Source organism: Ixodes scapularis, unplaced genomic scaffold (genome assembly GCF_016920785.2).
Source record: "Ixodes scapularis isolate PalLabHiFi unplaced genomic scaffold, ASM1692078v2 PGA_scaffold1__304_contigs__length_218370807, whole genome shotgun sequence".
NCBI classification, from domain to species: Eukaryota; Metazoa; Arthropoda; class Arachnida; order Ixodida; family Ixodidae; genus Ixodes; species Ixodes scapularis.
In genome coordinates, this window is record NW_024609846.1 from 147,549,594 (window position 1) to 147,567,000 (window position 17,407).

The 17,407-nt window shown below is 42.1% G+C and overlaps 1 protein-coding gene across 1 annotated transcript in view; it reads left to right on the top strand.

The window, feature by feature from the left end:
• Positions 1-17,407, top strand: part of LOC120843394 (neprilysin-1-like) — a 105,496-nt gene that overhangs the window by 66,384 nt on the left and 21,705 nt on the right. The window contains exons 10-14 of the mRNA XM_040214764.1: positions 3,680-3,757; positions 5,996-6,105; positions 15,936-15,997; positions 16,093-16,144; positions 16,238-16,305. Coding sequence (XP_040070698.1) covers positions 3,680-3,757; positions 5,996-6,105; positions 15,936-15,997; positions 16,093-16,144; positions 16,238-16,305 — 370 coding nt within the window. The remainder of the gene's footprint in view (positions 1-3,679; positions 3,758-5,995; positions 6,106-15,935; positions 15,998-16,092; positions 16,145-16,237; positions 16,306-17,407) is intronic.

Genomic DNA, 17,407 nt, shown 5'->3' on the forward strand with positions numbered 1-17,407 from the left:
ATATGCTATAATAGCAAATCGTGCAGGCAAAGAGGTTAAAATCTTTAATTTTTACGAAAAATATATGCGTTGTACAGAACTGTATATTTAGAAGAATGGCACAAGCCGGGTGTTCGGATAATTTTTATTTCTCTAGTGTGGAGCGCAGAAACGGCTGCGGTGGAAATTAGCGTTTTTCCTAACTGTCGAGGGTCGGATGTTTCACTCATTCTCCTTTTGTGAATTATACCTCTACGCGATGTCCGCTTGTAGGGAGTTTTCGTTGATCGTTTTCCCCGTCCCACAACGCTCTCCGCAACCCGGTACGCTAGCCGGAACTCTACAGTCAAGGCCATCGGCGCTCAGGCGCAGAAGCGGCTTCTTCGTTGCGGAGGGCTTAGCGGAGGAAGAAACACGGTCTACGAAAATTATTTTTTTGTCTCTTACTCTTTGGGCAGCGTTGAGAGGTTTTAGAGCGCGGCTCCTAGACACCCGTTTCCGAAATGAGCGGCGTCAGCATAACCGCGCTAAATTTAGCGGGAAAATTGACGTCACGTGACCTCAACACCGATTCAGTTTCCCCGCTAAAATGAAGCGGGAAAAATGACGTCACTAGTCTTGGTGTCACGTCACTTATGAACAATTTCAGTTTCTCCGCTAGATTTAGCGAAAAAATTGACGTCACTTGACCTCAGCACCAATTCAGTTTCACAGCTAAATTTAGCGGGGAAAGTGACGTCACGTATCTTGGTGTCACGTCACCTATAAAACAATTTAGTTTCAAATTGACGTCACGTGACCTTAAATTAAGCATTAAATGAAACCTCAGCTACCTCAGACATACCTATTCGAGTCAAATGCAGTTCAACTCTTGTATGGTAGCAGTAGCACAAGACTACCAAACCGCTACCTGTCTTTCAATTCAAAACACGTTCCTTTCTTTTTTTGGGGAAGTGCTCGTGTGGCCGGAGGGAGGTCGGGAAGGGGAGGGGGATTTTAGGTTTACTAGGGACCCGCGAGCCGTACTTTGACGCGCAAAGAGCAGCATGTAGCTCGTGAGCCGCATCTTGGCAGCCCCTGTATGAATGCTCCACAAAGAGTAGCTGGATTATGCCTGTGCCGTCGTTCTGCAGTTTCTTTCAGAACTTAGAAAATAAAACCCTCCTGGCCTGCTATACCAGCGAGACAAAAATACACACACACACACACGCACACAAGCACTAACGGTAATTTCTGAAGGTAAAGCTTTGGTAGCTTTCTGCCTGGTTAGGGGGTGGCATGGAGAAAAAATAAACCTCCAGCAAAATTTAGTACGCAAGTTATTTTAGCAAACTCAGGCGGGCTGGCGCCTCTTGCGGAGCACATTTTCGCTGTGGTAAATAACCTCGCGTGACGAAAAACAAGTAATCGATCACTTGTGGCTCATTACAGAATAAGTTAGGTTAAAAGTGTGCGAGTACCGAATAATTGTTTTGTGACCAAATCAAATATCAATTTGAGCCAAGGAAACAAGACGAGTAGATCGAATACCAATTTTTTTTATATTTTTTTACATGAGATGAAATGTTCACTAAATCTTGTACGAAAATAGCAGCGGCTGTGCATGATATGGGGTCAACTCTTCTTCCGGGCAATAACGATGTTGCTTGCCGTAAAATAACTGTTTACAACAATGTTCATACAGGCATTACAGCGAAAGATTTATACAATATTAACACTAGTGTGGTTGAAAAAAAAACTATTTTTGAAAGCCAACTTTTACCGCAGTAAATGCCAGAAATTGTAGAAAAGAAAAAAATCTAAATCTTAATATAAATATGCTAAATAGCGCTTTTATTGGCGACCTTTAGCTTCATGTGCAATTATTATTTTGTAGGCTTCCACCGAGGAAGGCTAAAGCAACCTGCGGAAAATAAAAACGAAGCAACTGTAGATATATTCGCCGACGAACTTTGCGCTGTATATGGGCATGATTTCGAAAATTTGATATTACTTCAAGCATCTGTCTTATCACACACATTACAGCGCAAAGTTTGGCGGCGAGTACCTCCAAAGCGGTTGCTTTTTTTTTTTACTCTCGGTTATTTGCTTTAGCCCTCCATGATTTCGTGGAGGGCTAAAGCCTTCAAAATTTTTAATCCAAAATGGACCTAAGAGTCGCTAATTAGAAAGTTAATTCGAAAGTTTTAGTTAATCTAATTGCGTGCAATTATATATTTTGCAATTCCTGGTGTCTCCCGCGACTAAAAGTTGTTTTTCAAAGAAAGTTTTTATTTTTTCGACGTTCCTACGTTTGAAAAATTTTAAAGCTTTCATTGAATAGCTAATATATAATACAGGGGTGGCCAGGCTGGCCTGGCCTAAGAGCCGCAATCAAAACCACAGAGCTCCTAAGAGCCGCGGGGGGGGGGGGGGGAGGGGGGGGGGGGCAAGCTTAACTTTAGTTCAGAGTCTGACTACGTATGGGGGCACAAGGCTGTACGACTGTACGTATGAGAGTACAAGGCTGCCAAACTGCAAGCTGCAGTGTGCTTTATTCTGAAATCCTTTCTTTTTTTTTTTCTGGGGAAACGCGGAAAGGGGCGAAAAGGGGGGGGGGGGGGATGGGAGTTCCCTTACGGGGGATCCGCGAGCCGCACTTCGACCAGCAAAGAGCCGCATGCGGCTCGCGAGCCGCGGTTTGGCCACCCCTGATATAATACATAAGGGATTTTGCTTGCGAAAGAAATAAAGCGTGGTGCATGCGTCTTGGATGCTTCTTTTTCCTTTCGGCCTATGAAGAAAACCCTAGATAATTGAATTTCCGTCTATCATTAGCCGGGCGCGTTAACTGGGTATTTCGTCATGTTTTAGGGTTTTCTTACAGTTCAGAAACGAAAAAAAAAAAATACACGCGAACCATGTCACGTTTTGAACAGCTGATTCGGGAGCTCCTCAAGGAGCTCTGAACTTTTCCATGGACATTTCGGCTCTTAATACAACATTTAGAAAATAGGTAATTAGTCGTAAAATTTTATAAGTTAGGCTTTATTATAAAATAACGCAACTCTCGCAAGTCGCTTGCTAACAATATACAGTTGGTTTCACAGGCATAGAACAATTCACTTTTGGAAAAACAAAAGAAAAAAACAAAAAAAAACACCAGGCCGCGTTATTGGGGATTCTCGGTATTTCGAACTTCTCGTCTCGCTTCTCAAAGGCAGCCCGTCGGAATCAATGCATATTTATGTCTTGCTTCTTGAAATTTGGGAAACAAATCAAAGCTCCTTTTTACACCGAGAAGTCCGTGCACCGAAACGTCCGTACATTGAAATGGCCAACACCCAACGTTCGTGCACCAAAAAGTCCGTGCACCGAAATGTCCGCGCACCGAAAAGTCCGTGCACAAACAAACCTCCACGAAACACTCCACACCGAAATGTCCTACACTGAAATGTCCAGGCCCCACTTAAGTTATATTTCTCATTTTTGAGCCGATGGAAAGCGCAAAAGAAGCTCTTGAATAAAATATTATTCTCATTCAGAATTTGTTCTTAGTGTCTCTTACTATATCATCGCCATTCCTGTTTGTGCGTCCGTGCTGTAAGCAAATACTAAATATTACGATTCATATTTAACTGTTCGCTGATGCGAATAGTGTGTCCGGAAAAAAATTAATTAACATATTTCATTAAAAAGCATAATTGCAACGTTTTTACAGTTGAAGAGGCTGCAGTATAAAATCGGTTTTGGGGATAAAACAATCGAGGAGACCTATATTGAATCCCTCTATAAACACGTAAGTCAAGCCCAACATGTCCCCAGACTGCAATGGATATATTTTTTTAATTATCACACTAAAAGCCGCATCAAAAATAACCGGAGACTGTAAGCAATAAACATATATATATTTCATTTATCCATCTAAAAATGAAATAGTGCTACCGGAATCATAAAAATTTAAACAACTCCTGTAAGCTGCGCATCTGTTTTTTTCAAATAAAAATATATGTCTTGTCACTCTTTACGTGCATACTGGCCGCCAGTGTCTTAGCAATGAAACGTATATCAATATATTCTTCCACATAGTCCAAATACTTATTTTCTTCCGTGGATAACAGTCGAATCTGAGTAACGGCAATTAAGGAAGCGGCGTTTCACTTAAAAATTCGATGTGCCATTCTTTCTTTAGAATAGAAAGAGAAACGTTTTTTAGTCAGAATACCAATCTGAATAGTGACATAAATATGGCTTATATAATTGTATAATCGACGTTATTTTGTCTTGAACGACAGCTCTTGAATTTGACGCACAGTAGTGACAGGTTTTAATATACTTAGATACACAAATTTTTTCATGTGCATGTTATATTGACAGGCTTCCGGTGGGTGCAAGGTAGTTAAATAATTTCTTGTGAATGGGGACAGCTGAACATGGAAGACACACAGAGAAAAAAACTATAATATTCGCACCGCTGGTGCGAATGCTATAATCTCATCTAAAGCGGGCGAATGTTATAATTTGTTCTCTGTGTGTTAGATTGTTTTCTCTGCGAGTTTTTTCATTTCAGCTGGCCCTCCTCACAGCAAAGAACCAATTTTCTCAGCTTAAGCCTGTAACTAGTTAAATCAATCTACGCTAGTATTACTGTGAAGTAATAACTTACAGCGGAGGGCGCAGATCCGTCCTCTTATTACAAATCGATGTTGCTCAAATTAAGATAAAATTCACTGCACTTGCTTTCGTTTGTGGGTTGGAGTTACCAAGAAAAACACGAGTCTCCTTTCTTCACAAAAAATGTACACGGCAGTCCTAAACAAACAGAACAAAGATAATTGTGACTCAAATATTCTGCTGTCAAACGCTAGGTCCTATAAGCCGTAGACAAAGTATTCTTTGTGAATCAGTACGCAACATAGCACGAATGACATAACCATCGTACCGCTTCGGCTCAGTGCTGCCAATAGGTGGCTACCTTAGTCTGTAGCTTTTAAAAATTCAAGAAAAATGTAATTCTACAAAGCTTCATTATTTGCTCCTTAACATAGGCGTCTGCGGGAAATACAGTTAACAAGGCGAACACAAGCGAATGATCCGCCAATATCCTAAAAGTATATTTAGTCCTTATTGTGAATTATGCTCTCAATATACGCTCAAATCTCCCACAATCTGCATGAGCGTAAAAGTGCCATTCGAGTATGGGGTTTCCGACGGTTGTGCAATGGTTGCTTTGGCAAAGCCAACAATGTTTGGAGTGAGAAAATATATTTTCCTTTGTAATATGTCCTTTCTGAAGGTCGGTACTTCAGCCAACATGTTCTTAGCACCGCCAAATAAATTGCGATGGCTAATGGGTTTCTCATTAATGGGAGACTGTACAAAGAAGCTCTAAAAATGTACATTCGACCGGTGCGATAGCACCAGATGTGGTGGAGAGGTTACCTAACATAACCACCCTGAAGCTATTTGTAACTCCAACTTTATAAATTTAACGTACTTTTCTCCGCTTCTCATTTTGGCTACCAGGCCACTCCAGGCTTCGCTGCACATTTTGGATAGGCGATAGCTTCATGCTTTTAAATTTCATATTTTTTTTCGATTGGTGGCGTTGCCTCCTTGTGCGTTCTAAATAGTCGAAGAGTCGTGGGAGAGAACTTCACTCTTCCTGTTCTCAGCAAAGCCAAGACATCTAGAAAGATGTTTCCTAAACGCGCGCTGCAGCTGTTCTTAAATGCATGAAGGAACTCATCAGTGAGCTTCGAAATATTTACGGAGCCCCCTTTATAGATTCATAGTCCGCACACAGCGTAAAGTAACTGCATAGCTTTGTTAAGTGTGCCCTTTCGGTGGCACAAGTAATCTTGAACTATCTTGAAATGCAACCTTTATTCAGTGAAGTTGACATTTCAGATGTTTGTAGAGCACACCACAGGTTACTCTTTAAGTGTTGTACATAGAACTTGCTATGAACGGTATCGCTTCACTTGACTGCATAAAAAGGATTTGATAAACCAAAAGAGTTTTTTTTTTTTAACAGCTGCCCACATTTACGGAGAGAACAAAGTTTCCTGCTATGTTCCAATATATTATAAGAAACAACTTTCTAACAGACCTGGAACAGCTTTCTGGTTTGATCGTTAAGAATGAGTGAGTATCACTAAATATTTCATTGCCTTTTTCCATATACGTTAACATTGCTGTCACCGAAGCATAGTTAATTTTCTTTAGATTGTTTTAATTTAAATAAAGCGGGTTATGGTATAGGCGTGAAACGTTATGCAGACGATATTGCCTCAATGATATACATTCTGTTTTATTTGGAGGGCAGACAATACTGACAATGAGTACTTATATTAGAAACAATGTTAGTTATGCACATAAGAATGAGAACGAGGAGAAATTATCTACTCAAAATCTAATTGCGCTTTATTTGCAAAGCACTGGTTTTAAATGCGGCAGCATTTATTTAAATACCCATCTCCCCCTCACTTCTATACTATACTCCGCGACAACGTTTCTTGGCAATGCAGTGGAAGGTACAGGCCCGCGTCCCCTCTCCCATTTTGAGTGTACGCAGGCTCTCCTCCTCCCCCATTTCCGGGGAGAGGAGGAGGGCCTGCGTACACTCAAAATGGGAGAGGGGAGGGGGCCTGTAGCTTCCACTGCATTGCCAAGAAAAGTTGTCGCGGAGTATTCGCAACTCCAGCGCGCCGCTCGCCCTCCCGCGGACGAACGGAGAACCAGAGGACCGGGGACGGCAGCGGCGGCGGCGGCGCGGAAACGGTGGCAGGGACTGTCGGCCTTGATGCGCGAAGCCGTTTTAACGAACAAAAGTGAGCGCGTTAAAAAAGGAATTCTTGTGCTCCGCCTTGAAACAGCGTTGCACGAAGGACCGGGATCTCTAATTTCATTAGGGACTTTTCGTGTATCGCATACGCTGCGGATTTCTGGTCTTGAGCAGGGCCGCCAGCTCAATCTGTGCTCAACGTGACAGAAGACGCTCCCGCTAATGATGAAGAACTCTATAGTACGGTCTACGAAAAGTCTATTCTTTGCCATAAGTAGGAGAAAACTCGTCGCGCAACGGTATGTCGAGCAACACAAATCGGGAATGGGTTCGTGTTTTAAGGCCGTTACGAGGAACATGACTATTTATTCCAAGCACTTTAAAAAGACAGAATACCCGTACTTGCTTTCAGGTAATTACAAAGCAAATAAAGAAATGCTCGAAGCATTTTAAGTGCGTCTGTGTTTGCCAGCCGTTCGTGACGAGAGCTCAGAACGCGCAGTTTTGGCCAGAGGGACCGCAATGTTGCAAATAACACGGTACAAAAAATGTACGGTATATTAAAATATTTATTTGTGATAGAGCAATAAATAAAACCCCGAAACACGCCGATTATGTTAATAGGCAGTTTTCGCATAGCGTACGACACCTCTAAACTTCAGTTGGACGTACAGCGCACTGGCGTTCAACCGGCGCTACCAACTTTCACGAGCGGCTTGATAGCCGAGTTGTGCAACTCATTAAAATAGCTTAAGTAAATGTAAATGACCGCAAAAAAAAAAAAAAAAAAATGAATCGTTTTTTTTGTTTTTTTTTGCCCTACTGCAGAACCTCGGTGTTTCTTTTTGTTGTTTTTTTTTCGGTACTTTTTGATGCGTACTTCAGCTGTTTAATATCTTATATTGCGCCGTCGTCAAGCCTCTCGTAAAAGTTGGGGCCGTCAGTTTGACGTCGATGGGCTGCATGGCGACCTCATGTTTTGAGGTGCCGAATATGTGACAAGGGGTGTAAAAACTACATTTCTTTTTTTTTTTTTTTTAGAGTGATGAGCACGGCAACGCTCCTGGAGCGCACTGAAAATAGTGTTTCAAAGGCGCAGCGCGAGCTTGCGGTTGTAATGGTACACCGCACGATATACCGTGCGGTGTACCATTTTGTTACCGCAGGCTATAGCCTGCGGTAACAAACTTTCTATCAATAACCATAGAGCAGTTTGATCACGTGTTGCAATACACTAAAACCGAGACGGTGTGCAGCGAGTTGTGAGGCTGTGACGCGAAGACACCAATACAGTGAACGCTGCTCTTCCGAAGCTTGACAGTCACCGTTCGCGGCTCTTTTTTTAGAGCACTAATGGCCAGGCAAAGCGCAAACATATCTTCATCACCCTCAAAAATATTCTGCCACAAACAGTAACGTGACCGGTGCCTAAAACACGCTCGCCCACCACAAAGCTTCGCAATTTGAGGTTTCTGCAACTTTTAAATAATAATATGCTCGTTTTCCTAACGTGAATCAGCATCTCCGTCACCTGTAATATGATCCCTCCCTAACCGCTTCGCACTTGTGGACAAATAAAGCATTTTAAGCGCGCTGAACAGCGTCAGCGCGAGCAGGCGCTCGGGATATCCTGGAGAATCTATCCCCGTCTCTTCCGCCATCTTGGAACTACCGCCCCGCCACCTATAGGGCGTTGGAGTTGCGAATAGTATTCACGCAAAAACGGATTTTCACGCACGGGAGAGTTAGTAGCGTATTACTTGAAAAGGAAGAAAAAAAACTCCAAACGTACCCCAAAGGGACGTGACCCAGAACCTCGAACTTCCGAGCCCTATGCTCGTCTACTACGACAAAGGGGAGACTGGTGACGCGACAGACGTTTTTATACGCGAATGAAGCCTGAATCACACCTTACGACTAAAAAACACACTGGTACATGTCCCCATGTGTCAAGGAGGCCTGGAAGGATTCCAATCAGAATATGAATAAACTGAACAATTTTAACTGTTTTTTTGTGATCGAATTTATGCACTTTCTGCGGAATGGTCTTTTACATTAAAATTCGACAACATTGTGAACGGATCTTGATTAAATATGATTGAAAATATACGCAGATCGGAACCCTATTCCCTATCCAGCATTGAGTTTCCATCAATAACGTTTTGTAACAAGGCGGTCGCTCCTTAGAGATTGTCAGAGGTGTTCTTTAAAAGCTAGTAATATCCATCGTTGACATCATGAGGACAACATGGGCGAGTCGAGAAACCCGCCAGATTGCGCTAATGTATTACCTCGTAGTAACCAGTCACGAGCGGTCGTAACAAACACCAACGCCGCCAGTCATATTCAAGATTCTGAAACCTTCAGGAACATGAGTGTTCTCTTCTTTTCGCGCGCATGCGGTGATCAAGGGGGAGGATGTCGCTGGATGTGTCACAGTCTTCAGAATACCTCGTGCAAGGAAAGGGCGTACTGAAGAGGATGGCAGCTTGGGCGAGTTGATGAAGCACGTACTGAGGATAGAATTGAAGAACAGTAGCGGCAATGTACTCGGTATGACAAGCTATATTTAAAAACAAAATGGGAGGGCAATTGAGGCTTAGTTACTCGCTATATGGTCTGTCGCAATTTAATCAGCAAAACATAGTTTTCAAAGAAATCATCCAATCTAATCGCATTTCAATTTTGACATATTATGTTTGGAAGCACCAAAGAAACTCAGGTGAGTACTTTAGCTGGATCGACAACCACTTGTATGTATCGTTAACGTTTCTATGAATTTAATTTATATAAACATTAGAGAGCTGCTATTTTGATTTGAGTACCTAAAACAAACGGAAGAGTTGGAAAATAAACAAAACTTAAGTGGGTATTTGTCACTTTCCCTTTAACAGTTTTCTTTGAAAACTTTGGGGCCTCCGTTTGAATAAGTGCAATTGGGTGATTTCAGATAAGATCGACCAAAGGGTGGCTGGTCGACATTTTCAAATCAACTGATGTTTTTATATGACATTGTCTAGTGTCTGGTATAAACAAATCCACACTTAGTTTTGACCAGAAAAAAAATTTGGAGACAAGAAAAATCGTAAGGCAGGGAGAGGTGGACAGTTGCAATAACGCGCACTGATGGAGGAGGCAAGTTTGAAAGTGAATAATTAAAACAATAAAATTAGGAGAATTTTAAAACTTTTTACAAACTAATGGTACAACTTGCTTGTAATATAAAGTAATAATATTTATTAAAAATTTATTTAGTTTTCTAAAAATTGCCAAACATGCCTGCTCGAACGACAAATGGCAAACTTTGGAAATCTGTATCTCATGAAATAATTTAATCATTATTACATAACTTGCAGACATTATTTTACTAATATATGGCTATTATTGAAAAAATAAATAAGGTATCTGAGTGACACAATAGTTACAATATATTTAGGCAAACATGGGAAAAAAAATCAAACAAAGACAAATTCCAATGCGAATAAAAAAAAAAACACCACCTTCGATTTTTTTTAAATTTGGGTACCCTGTTATACTCTATTTCGGCATTCATTTCTATTAAGAACATGTTGCATCATTGCACTGTGAAAGAAGAAACAACTCCCCAAAGTAGGGTCCTTTTTCAAAGCCTACACTTAGCAGTGTCCTATACAAGATGTGACTCAGAGTTCCAGTTTCATGAAACTCGCACAAATCTTTTATATACATTTATTCAGATGAGGTCATTGATAAAAAGAGCGATCGGTCACACAGTAAAAGGGAGGAGAAACTATATACAGCATTTTACATAAACGTACAAAGTGGTATCATATTAGAGACTAATGATTTGAGAAAAGATGATGCAGAGTGAAGTTGTACCTTCCGGTATGTTTTACATCTAGAGTAAAATAAATAACTTTACTTCCACACACAAAAACAAAGATATAATAGTAAGATATTCACGTTGGCTGTGTATTTACGATTACAAACAATTTCAGGTGACGGATGCCATAGTGCCTAACTGGAGCAGCTTCGATGCTCTCGGTGTATGAATGAATCGTGGCAAGCCGATATATTTTATCCTGCTCGAGGATAACATTTTGGGAATTTTTTTATAGTGATCAGATAAAAATTATTAGTAACCACCAACAAAAACAGTAGGTTAAATACCCCGTGAAGAAAAATGTGATAAATAAGATGTCCCTGCATTGAAAATGAGCACTCCTTGGGAAATCAAATTCGGCACTTTACGCTAAGGTTTTCCTCGCTGTACCCATTTAATAAAGTTGCTTCCAAGCAGATCCGACTGTCCGTGCTACATATACGTCACAGGTCCCTTCTGTTGATGACTTGCTGAGCCGCCACGCGTGCCAAGACTGAATGCCAGGGAAGGCGCGCACCGTCAGCCACTCTTCTTTTTTTTTTTTTTGTTCACGATACCGAACAACCTCATTTTCGTCCAGATATACAAGATGCACGCCTTTCAGTTTCTTTGATAGAACGCTCACCATTGTCCTGGCCGTCTGAATTGCGCTTACTGAACGCTCTCTCAGGTTGTTCAGCGTGGCCTGGTGCTTCACGAGTCCGCCAACTCCGTCCCATGCATTTTTCCCATGTCCAGATGCAGAAAATAACCACTGGGCTTGTGGGCAATCGTCCTTTGCAAATTGGTGAAGCTGGTAGCGATTCTTGAAATGACTGGCGGCGCCGTCACTTACGTACGTCACGTACGAGTATACCGCAACGTTGTCTTCAACCCACTCCTTCACTTTTTCTAGAGCCAAGCAAGCGTGAGCGGCGTCGTGACACAGGTCCTCACTGATGATGGCAAAGCTGTTTGTAGATTTTCTTGTCGTCACTACACATGTAAATATCGAAACTTGTTTTTTTTCCAGTGATATGCTTGCACTTCGTCAGGAAGCACGATGGTCCAGTTTTCAGCAAATTCAAAATGAAAGACAATGCTCCCGCGTTGCATGCACTGTTTTTCATCGTAGATCACTTTACCTTGCGTTTGCCGGATATGGTTGTGAAGTACCCAACTTCCAACCGTCACTTGGATGACTTTTAGGAAAGTCTCAGGTTCCAAAGTTTTTTTCACAAGGTCGCCGGACTCCCATGTTGCAAGCACAATCTCTTCATCCTCCGGGATATCAAGTTCCTGGAGTGTAAGAAACTGGCCTTTTGGGCAGTGATCACAGTCTCCTTGAAGGCACAGTTCTGTTGCTGGGTCGCACAGAAATGCCGAGTTCATTTCACCAGTGTTGAATGTTGAGCCTGTAACGTTCTCTAGAGCGGCAATACAAAGATAATAATTGGCGCAGCGCACACAAACGCACACTTCCTGGTGTGGAATACATTGGACCCATCTAGGGCGCAACGAATAAAATTTCGTTAGCCCAACGCCGGAATCGGGATGCTTGTCTTTGTATATACGGAAGGCCTCTCGTATTGAGCGTGTCATGAAGCGCTTTGGCACGAACGTTTTCTCTCCGTTGAGCATGACAGAGATGACGTCCTTCTGGTTGGGACTTTGGCGCGAACATTGTAGCTCGTTTTTCGTGAAGTACTCTAGGGCAGCAGACAGGTTCTCAGGGCTCACCTTGCACCTCGTGTAAGGATCCGGCTCATACCACACGCCATGCTTTTCCTTGAGTTTTCGGGATTTACTGATGAGGTACATTGAGGCCTGTGGAATCATCTTTTGAACCTCATTCTTCGTCAGTGTTGACAGCATTAGTGTAAGCAGTTGACAACGTTCCCGGAGAGAGGTGGCGGTTTCAAAGGCCTGCTGAAAGTTGTCCACCCACTCAGTGCATGTGGAGCATGTTGGTTCGGACGACCCCGATGGTGCGTCCCTGTCGTACGCAATACGTAGCCTTGAGCGTATAGTCTTGACAGCAACCTGCTCCAGTTCTGTCTGCTTTCTCCTGACATAGGCAGGCCTGTCCCGACTTCTTACGACGCTTGGTTGTCTCAGCGGCGACACATCTGTAGGTAGTATGCTGCGATTTAGATCTTCAATTGCTTCTTCAGCTGGCACAAATATGTCAGGGCACTGCTCTGAGCTTCGCATCGAGATCTCCTTAGTGATATGCATGAAGCAATGATAGCACAGGTAGTCCGTCGCACTCACTTTGGTGGAACAGTCAGGCGGAAGAATTTGCTTCAACGAGTTTAGGTCCAACTCGCCAACACTTCGAAAATTCCGCTGCTTTGGTATAGTCTTTTTGTGTTTGCAAAAGTAATCTGCACAAAACACTCGTTCGGAGCTCCAGGAAGTCTTCATAATGTATACCTAAATAATAGAAATTAAACCCCAACTGATAGCATATAATTGCCAAGTGAAACAACTACTGGGTGCACAAGAGACAAGTCCGAGGCTGAGGAGCTCACTCACTGCAAACGTACATTTGAAAAGAGAGGTCACAACTGAGGCTGTCGGCAAAACTTGATCCACGTCAAAGGAAGAAAGAGGGAAAGTCTCCAGACAAAAAATTGTGGTCAGCGGCCTTCGAAAAAGATTTTCCGGAATCGCACTGTCGTCCCTCCACGCGCTGATATGAAAGCACCCGAGCTTCTACCACGTGGTTCATGACACATCCTGAGCCATGTCGGCGACCGGTTCGCGAGGGGTTGGCGGTGGGGTTACGTTGATGGTCACTCGGATTAGCCCTTGCTGTACTGAGCTACCGCCTGCAGTGCCTTATCGCCGGCTGGTGTCAACAACGAGAACGCACACACCCTTTCTACACCAAAACTACAAGCGTTCACCGCACACGCGTCGCCGCCGCTTTTAAGCTTTTGTGAAATTGCTTTCTTTTGCCGCGGAGAACCGCCTTATCTTAACTACGCGCCTGAAATCCTTCCAGGCGGGCGTACACAATATCAAGCGTTTCGAGAAATGCCCGTGGAGTAGAACTATGGGAAAATTCGGAGCCCGCGATGTCGATATCGTCGCCGTTGTGTTAGTACGCCGTCGCGTACTGCAGTCCCCCGTTGGGGGAGGGGGGGGGGCGGTCTTACTACGATAACATGGCGACAGCATTTACACTCTATGTATTTACGCGAGGCTCGAGTATTTGGGGATAATGCTGCCGGTTGGTGTGCCCCTTTGTGCCTGATATTATCGCCCGTGACGCCAGCGAGTGAGATGGCGACAGGCATGACTGCTCAGTAAACAGGCGTCGGCGGCCATGTTTTGCTGGTTGAAGCGAACCACCTTGTCCTTGACAGCGAGCGGGGAAATGCGAAAAAAAGATTGTATCGGCCGTTTTGCCAGAACTAGCGACGAGTGTCGTCTGCGGTTTCCGGCAACTATTTTGCCATAATCGTGAGCTAAGCGAGGAAATGATTTTTGCTAGCCACAGAACACTACCACGCAGAAAGGGAATGCTTGAACATGTTTTTGTTCTGGATATATATCAGGGATATATATGAGAGAGAGAGAGAGAGAGAGAGAGAGATGAAGGTAGAGCGGAAGAGGGAATAGCATATAGTGTCGCAGGTGAATAAAGTAAACAAAGTTCCTATTGGCCGATGGCTGCATGATCTTTTCTCGGACCACTAGTCCGTAATATGATACCTCTTTGTACACAGTGGTTTCTCCTTAATTTAAGTGTGTGAACGATTTCTTTAGTTATCATTGGCCTCATCTGAATAAAAATATATAAAAGATGTGTGTTAGTTTCATGAAACTGGAACTCAGAGTCAGTTCTTGTATAAAACACTGCTAAGTGTAGGCTTTGAAAAAGGACCCTACTTTGGGGAGTTGTATCTTCTTTCTCAATAAAATGATGCAACATGTTTTTAATGGAAATGAATGCCGAAATAGAGTATAACAAGATACCTAAATTTAAAAAAAAATCGAGGGTGGTGTTTTTTTTTTATTCGCATCGGAATTTTTCTTTGTTTGATTTTTTTTCCATGTGTGACTAAATATATCCTAACTATTGTATCACACAGATACCTTAGTTATTTTTTAAATATTAGCTATATATTAGTAGAATAATATCTGCAAATTATATCATAATGATTAAATTATTTCATGAGATACAGACCTCCAAAGTTTGCCATTTGTCGTTCGAGCAGGCATGTTTGTCAATTTTTAGAAAACTAAATAAATTTTAAATAAATATGATTACTTTATATTACAAGCAACCTATACCCATAGTTTGTGTCTAAAACGTATTAGAGTTCTCCTAATGTTATCGCTTTAGTTATTCACTCTCAAACGGGCCCCCTCCATCAGTGCGCGCTAATGCAACTGTCCACCACCTCATGCCTTACGATTTTTCCTGTCCCCAAGTATTTTTTCTAGACAAAACTAAGTTTGGATTCGTTCATACCAGACACTAGACAATAACATATAAAAACATCAGTTGATTTGAAAATGTCGACTAGCCATCCTTTGGTTGATCTTATCTGAAATCACCCAATTATCTAACATCATGTTTACAAATAAAAACACATTTTGACTTTTTGACTTTAATAAAAAGGTTTTGGTTGTGCTAAATACCATTTCTATAGCTAGCGGTGTAAACGGAAGCTTAGAGTGAAGCAAGTTATTTGTTAGCTGCCGTTACATTATGTTTTGTTCCCAATAATAATTACATTGTTTGCTTATAACAGGCACGTAGCCAGGGGGGGGGGGCCCCATGGGGCTCGCCCCCCCCCCCCCCCCCCGAAATCTTCCATTTTGCTGGGACCTCCCCTCCCCCCCTCCCCCTCATACAGTATTTTGTTATTGGCGGGCCCCCACCCCCCCAAAACAAAACCCTGGCTACGTGCCTGGCTTATAACATAGGTATCGCATTGATGAATTAAAATAGCGGTGCCTGTTTTTGTGTAGTGAAACAATACAACTTGTTTGCCGCGTTCAATAACTATAAAATCAACTCTCCCCAGCCTCAATATTAGTAACCGTTGGGAGTGACTACATCTATTTTTAGTTTAGGTCGCAATGAAACAAATATTTGACACTTTCCTTATCTTTGGAAAAATAAATCTTATAAAAATTTCATTTTGAAATCACGGTTAGCAAGTTTCAATTCTTATGTAAGGCTGCGATACATTCCATATTCCACTATGACTCTAATATTGTCAAATGCTGAACTTAACAATCTTCTTGTTAAGAAATGAAATTGTATTAATGACTGTTACATGCGTAACATATAAAGTAAAAGCTATTTACAATGCGTGTCTATTTCAGCGCGACTTATATTGATCCATTTGGTGATCACATGTTTTATGATGCAACAGAGACTGCACTAGGTAGGCAAGCAATTTTATTGGTTTCTATCGAAGGAATACACGCATGAGCCCCAGACTAACATATTTCTACGTTGCGACATGGCATTTTGTTGCAGTACTTCCCGCTGCATATTTATACCGTATGGGGTTTCGATCCGGTCTCCCACCGTGAGTATTTTTAAGCTGGTTTTAATACTAGGGAAATCCCTTCACATAAGGCTTCCCTCCATTTGATATTACTTTTGTGATCGGTTCCCATAGGGAGTCAAATTTCGGAGGCTTGGGGATGATTATTTCGACCGCAATCGTCTCTCAATTTGGACACGAAGGTAAGATGAGATATTTTTTTGAGTCATGAATAGCAAAATGAAACCCTACTTATTTTAAGTTTAACTGAATATTATGGGTCTGTTTTTTCTGCACAATAAAACTTGAAATTGATACATATGTTTTGCTATCGAATATCTTGAGTGAAGTTTTTCACGACTTAGTTTCAAATTGCTTCGAATTAAAACATGTTTATGCGTTTAGGGTATTTATATAGTGGCTACATTTATCTGTAATTCAATTTATCATTACATACCCTGGCTATTATTTCCTTGCAAATCTACTGGAAGAACTTTTTCCACCCATGTTACGGATGTATTCTGATCTATTCGTGCGTACGTCTGATAAATCTACCTTATTTCAACATAACGAAGTAATGCTTCCGGCAAGTATACAGCGCAAGTCATGCCATCAAGGGGACTCGTGGGTAGCTAGTAACGGTATGCGTGGTCTGGGCATGTATCCCGGGAACTTTTTTGTCATACACTTTTTATGTTTTTATTTTGATGAGTTTTTTTTCTAACTTAAGCACGTCTAGGAAGCTGACAACATCCGCCTTCTATATGGGCATACCACGCCTGCCAACGGGACACTTTCTTCGGTACAAATATTACCTTACCGCACAAATAGTCTGAGTGCAGGCAAGCCGGTTAAGCTGAACATGATAATAAACCTAAAACTGTGGCAGCAAAATGGAAAATGCGAAGGAGAGAAACGGAAAACGCGAAGGAAGGAGGCGTTGCCTTGATGATAGTGGATTTAATGCAAAGGTGCAAGCGAGCTGGACTAGAATGACAATAATAATCCCTGGAGATGTGAAACAAGGAGGACAAAGGACAAACATGAATCTCCAAATACAGCTGGGTGACTGGTACGTCACTGAAAAAATCTGCCTGGTGCTGATATCAAACCAGGGACCTCTCCATTTCTAGTGGAGCACTCTACCAACTGAGCTAACTAGGATTTGGTCGTCATTAGAGCAAACGGAGCAGCAGCCTAACACCAACAAGAGTGAACGGACTACATTTTAAGGTTATGAAGGTAATGAAATTAATGCAAAGGAGCAAGCGAGCTGGACAAAAAGAACCGTAATAATCCCTGGAG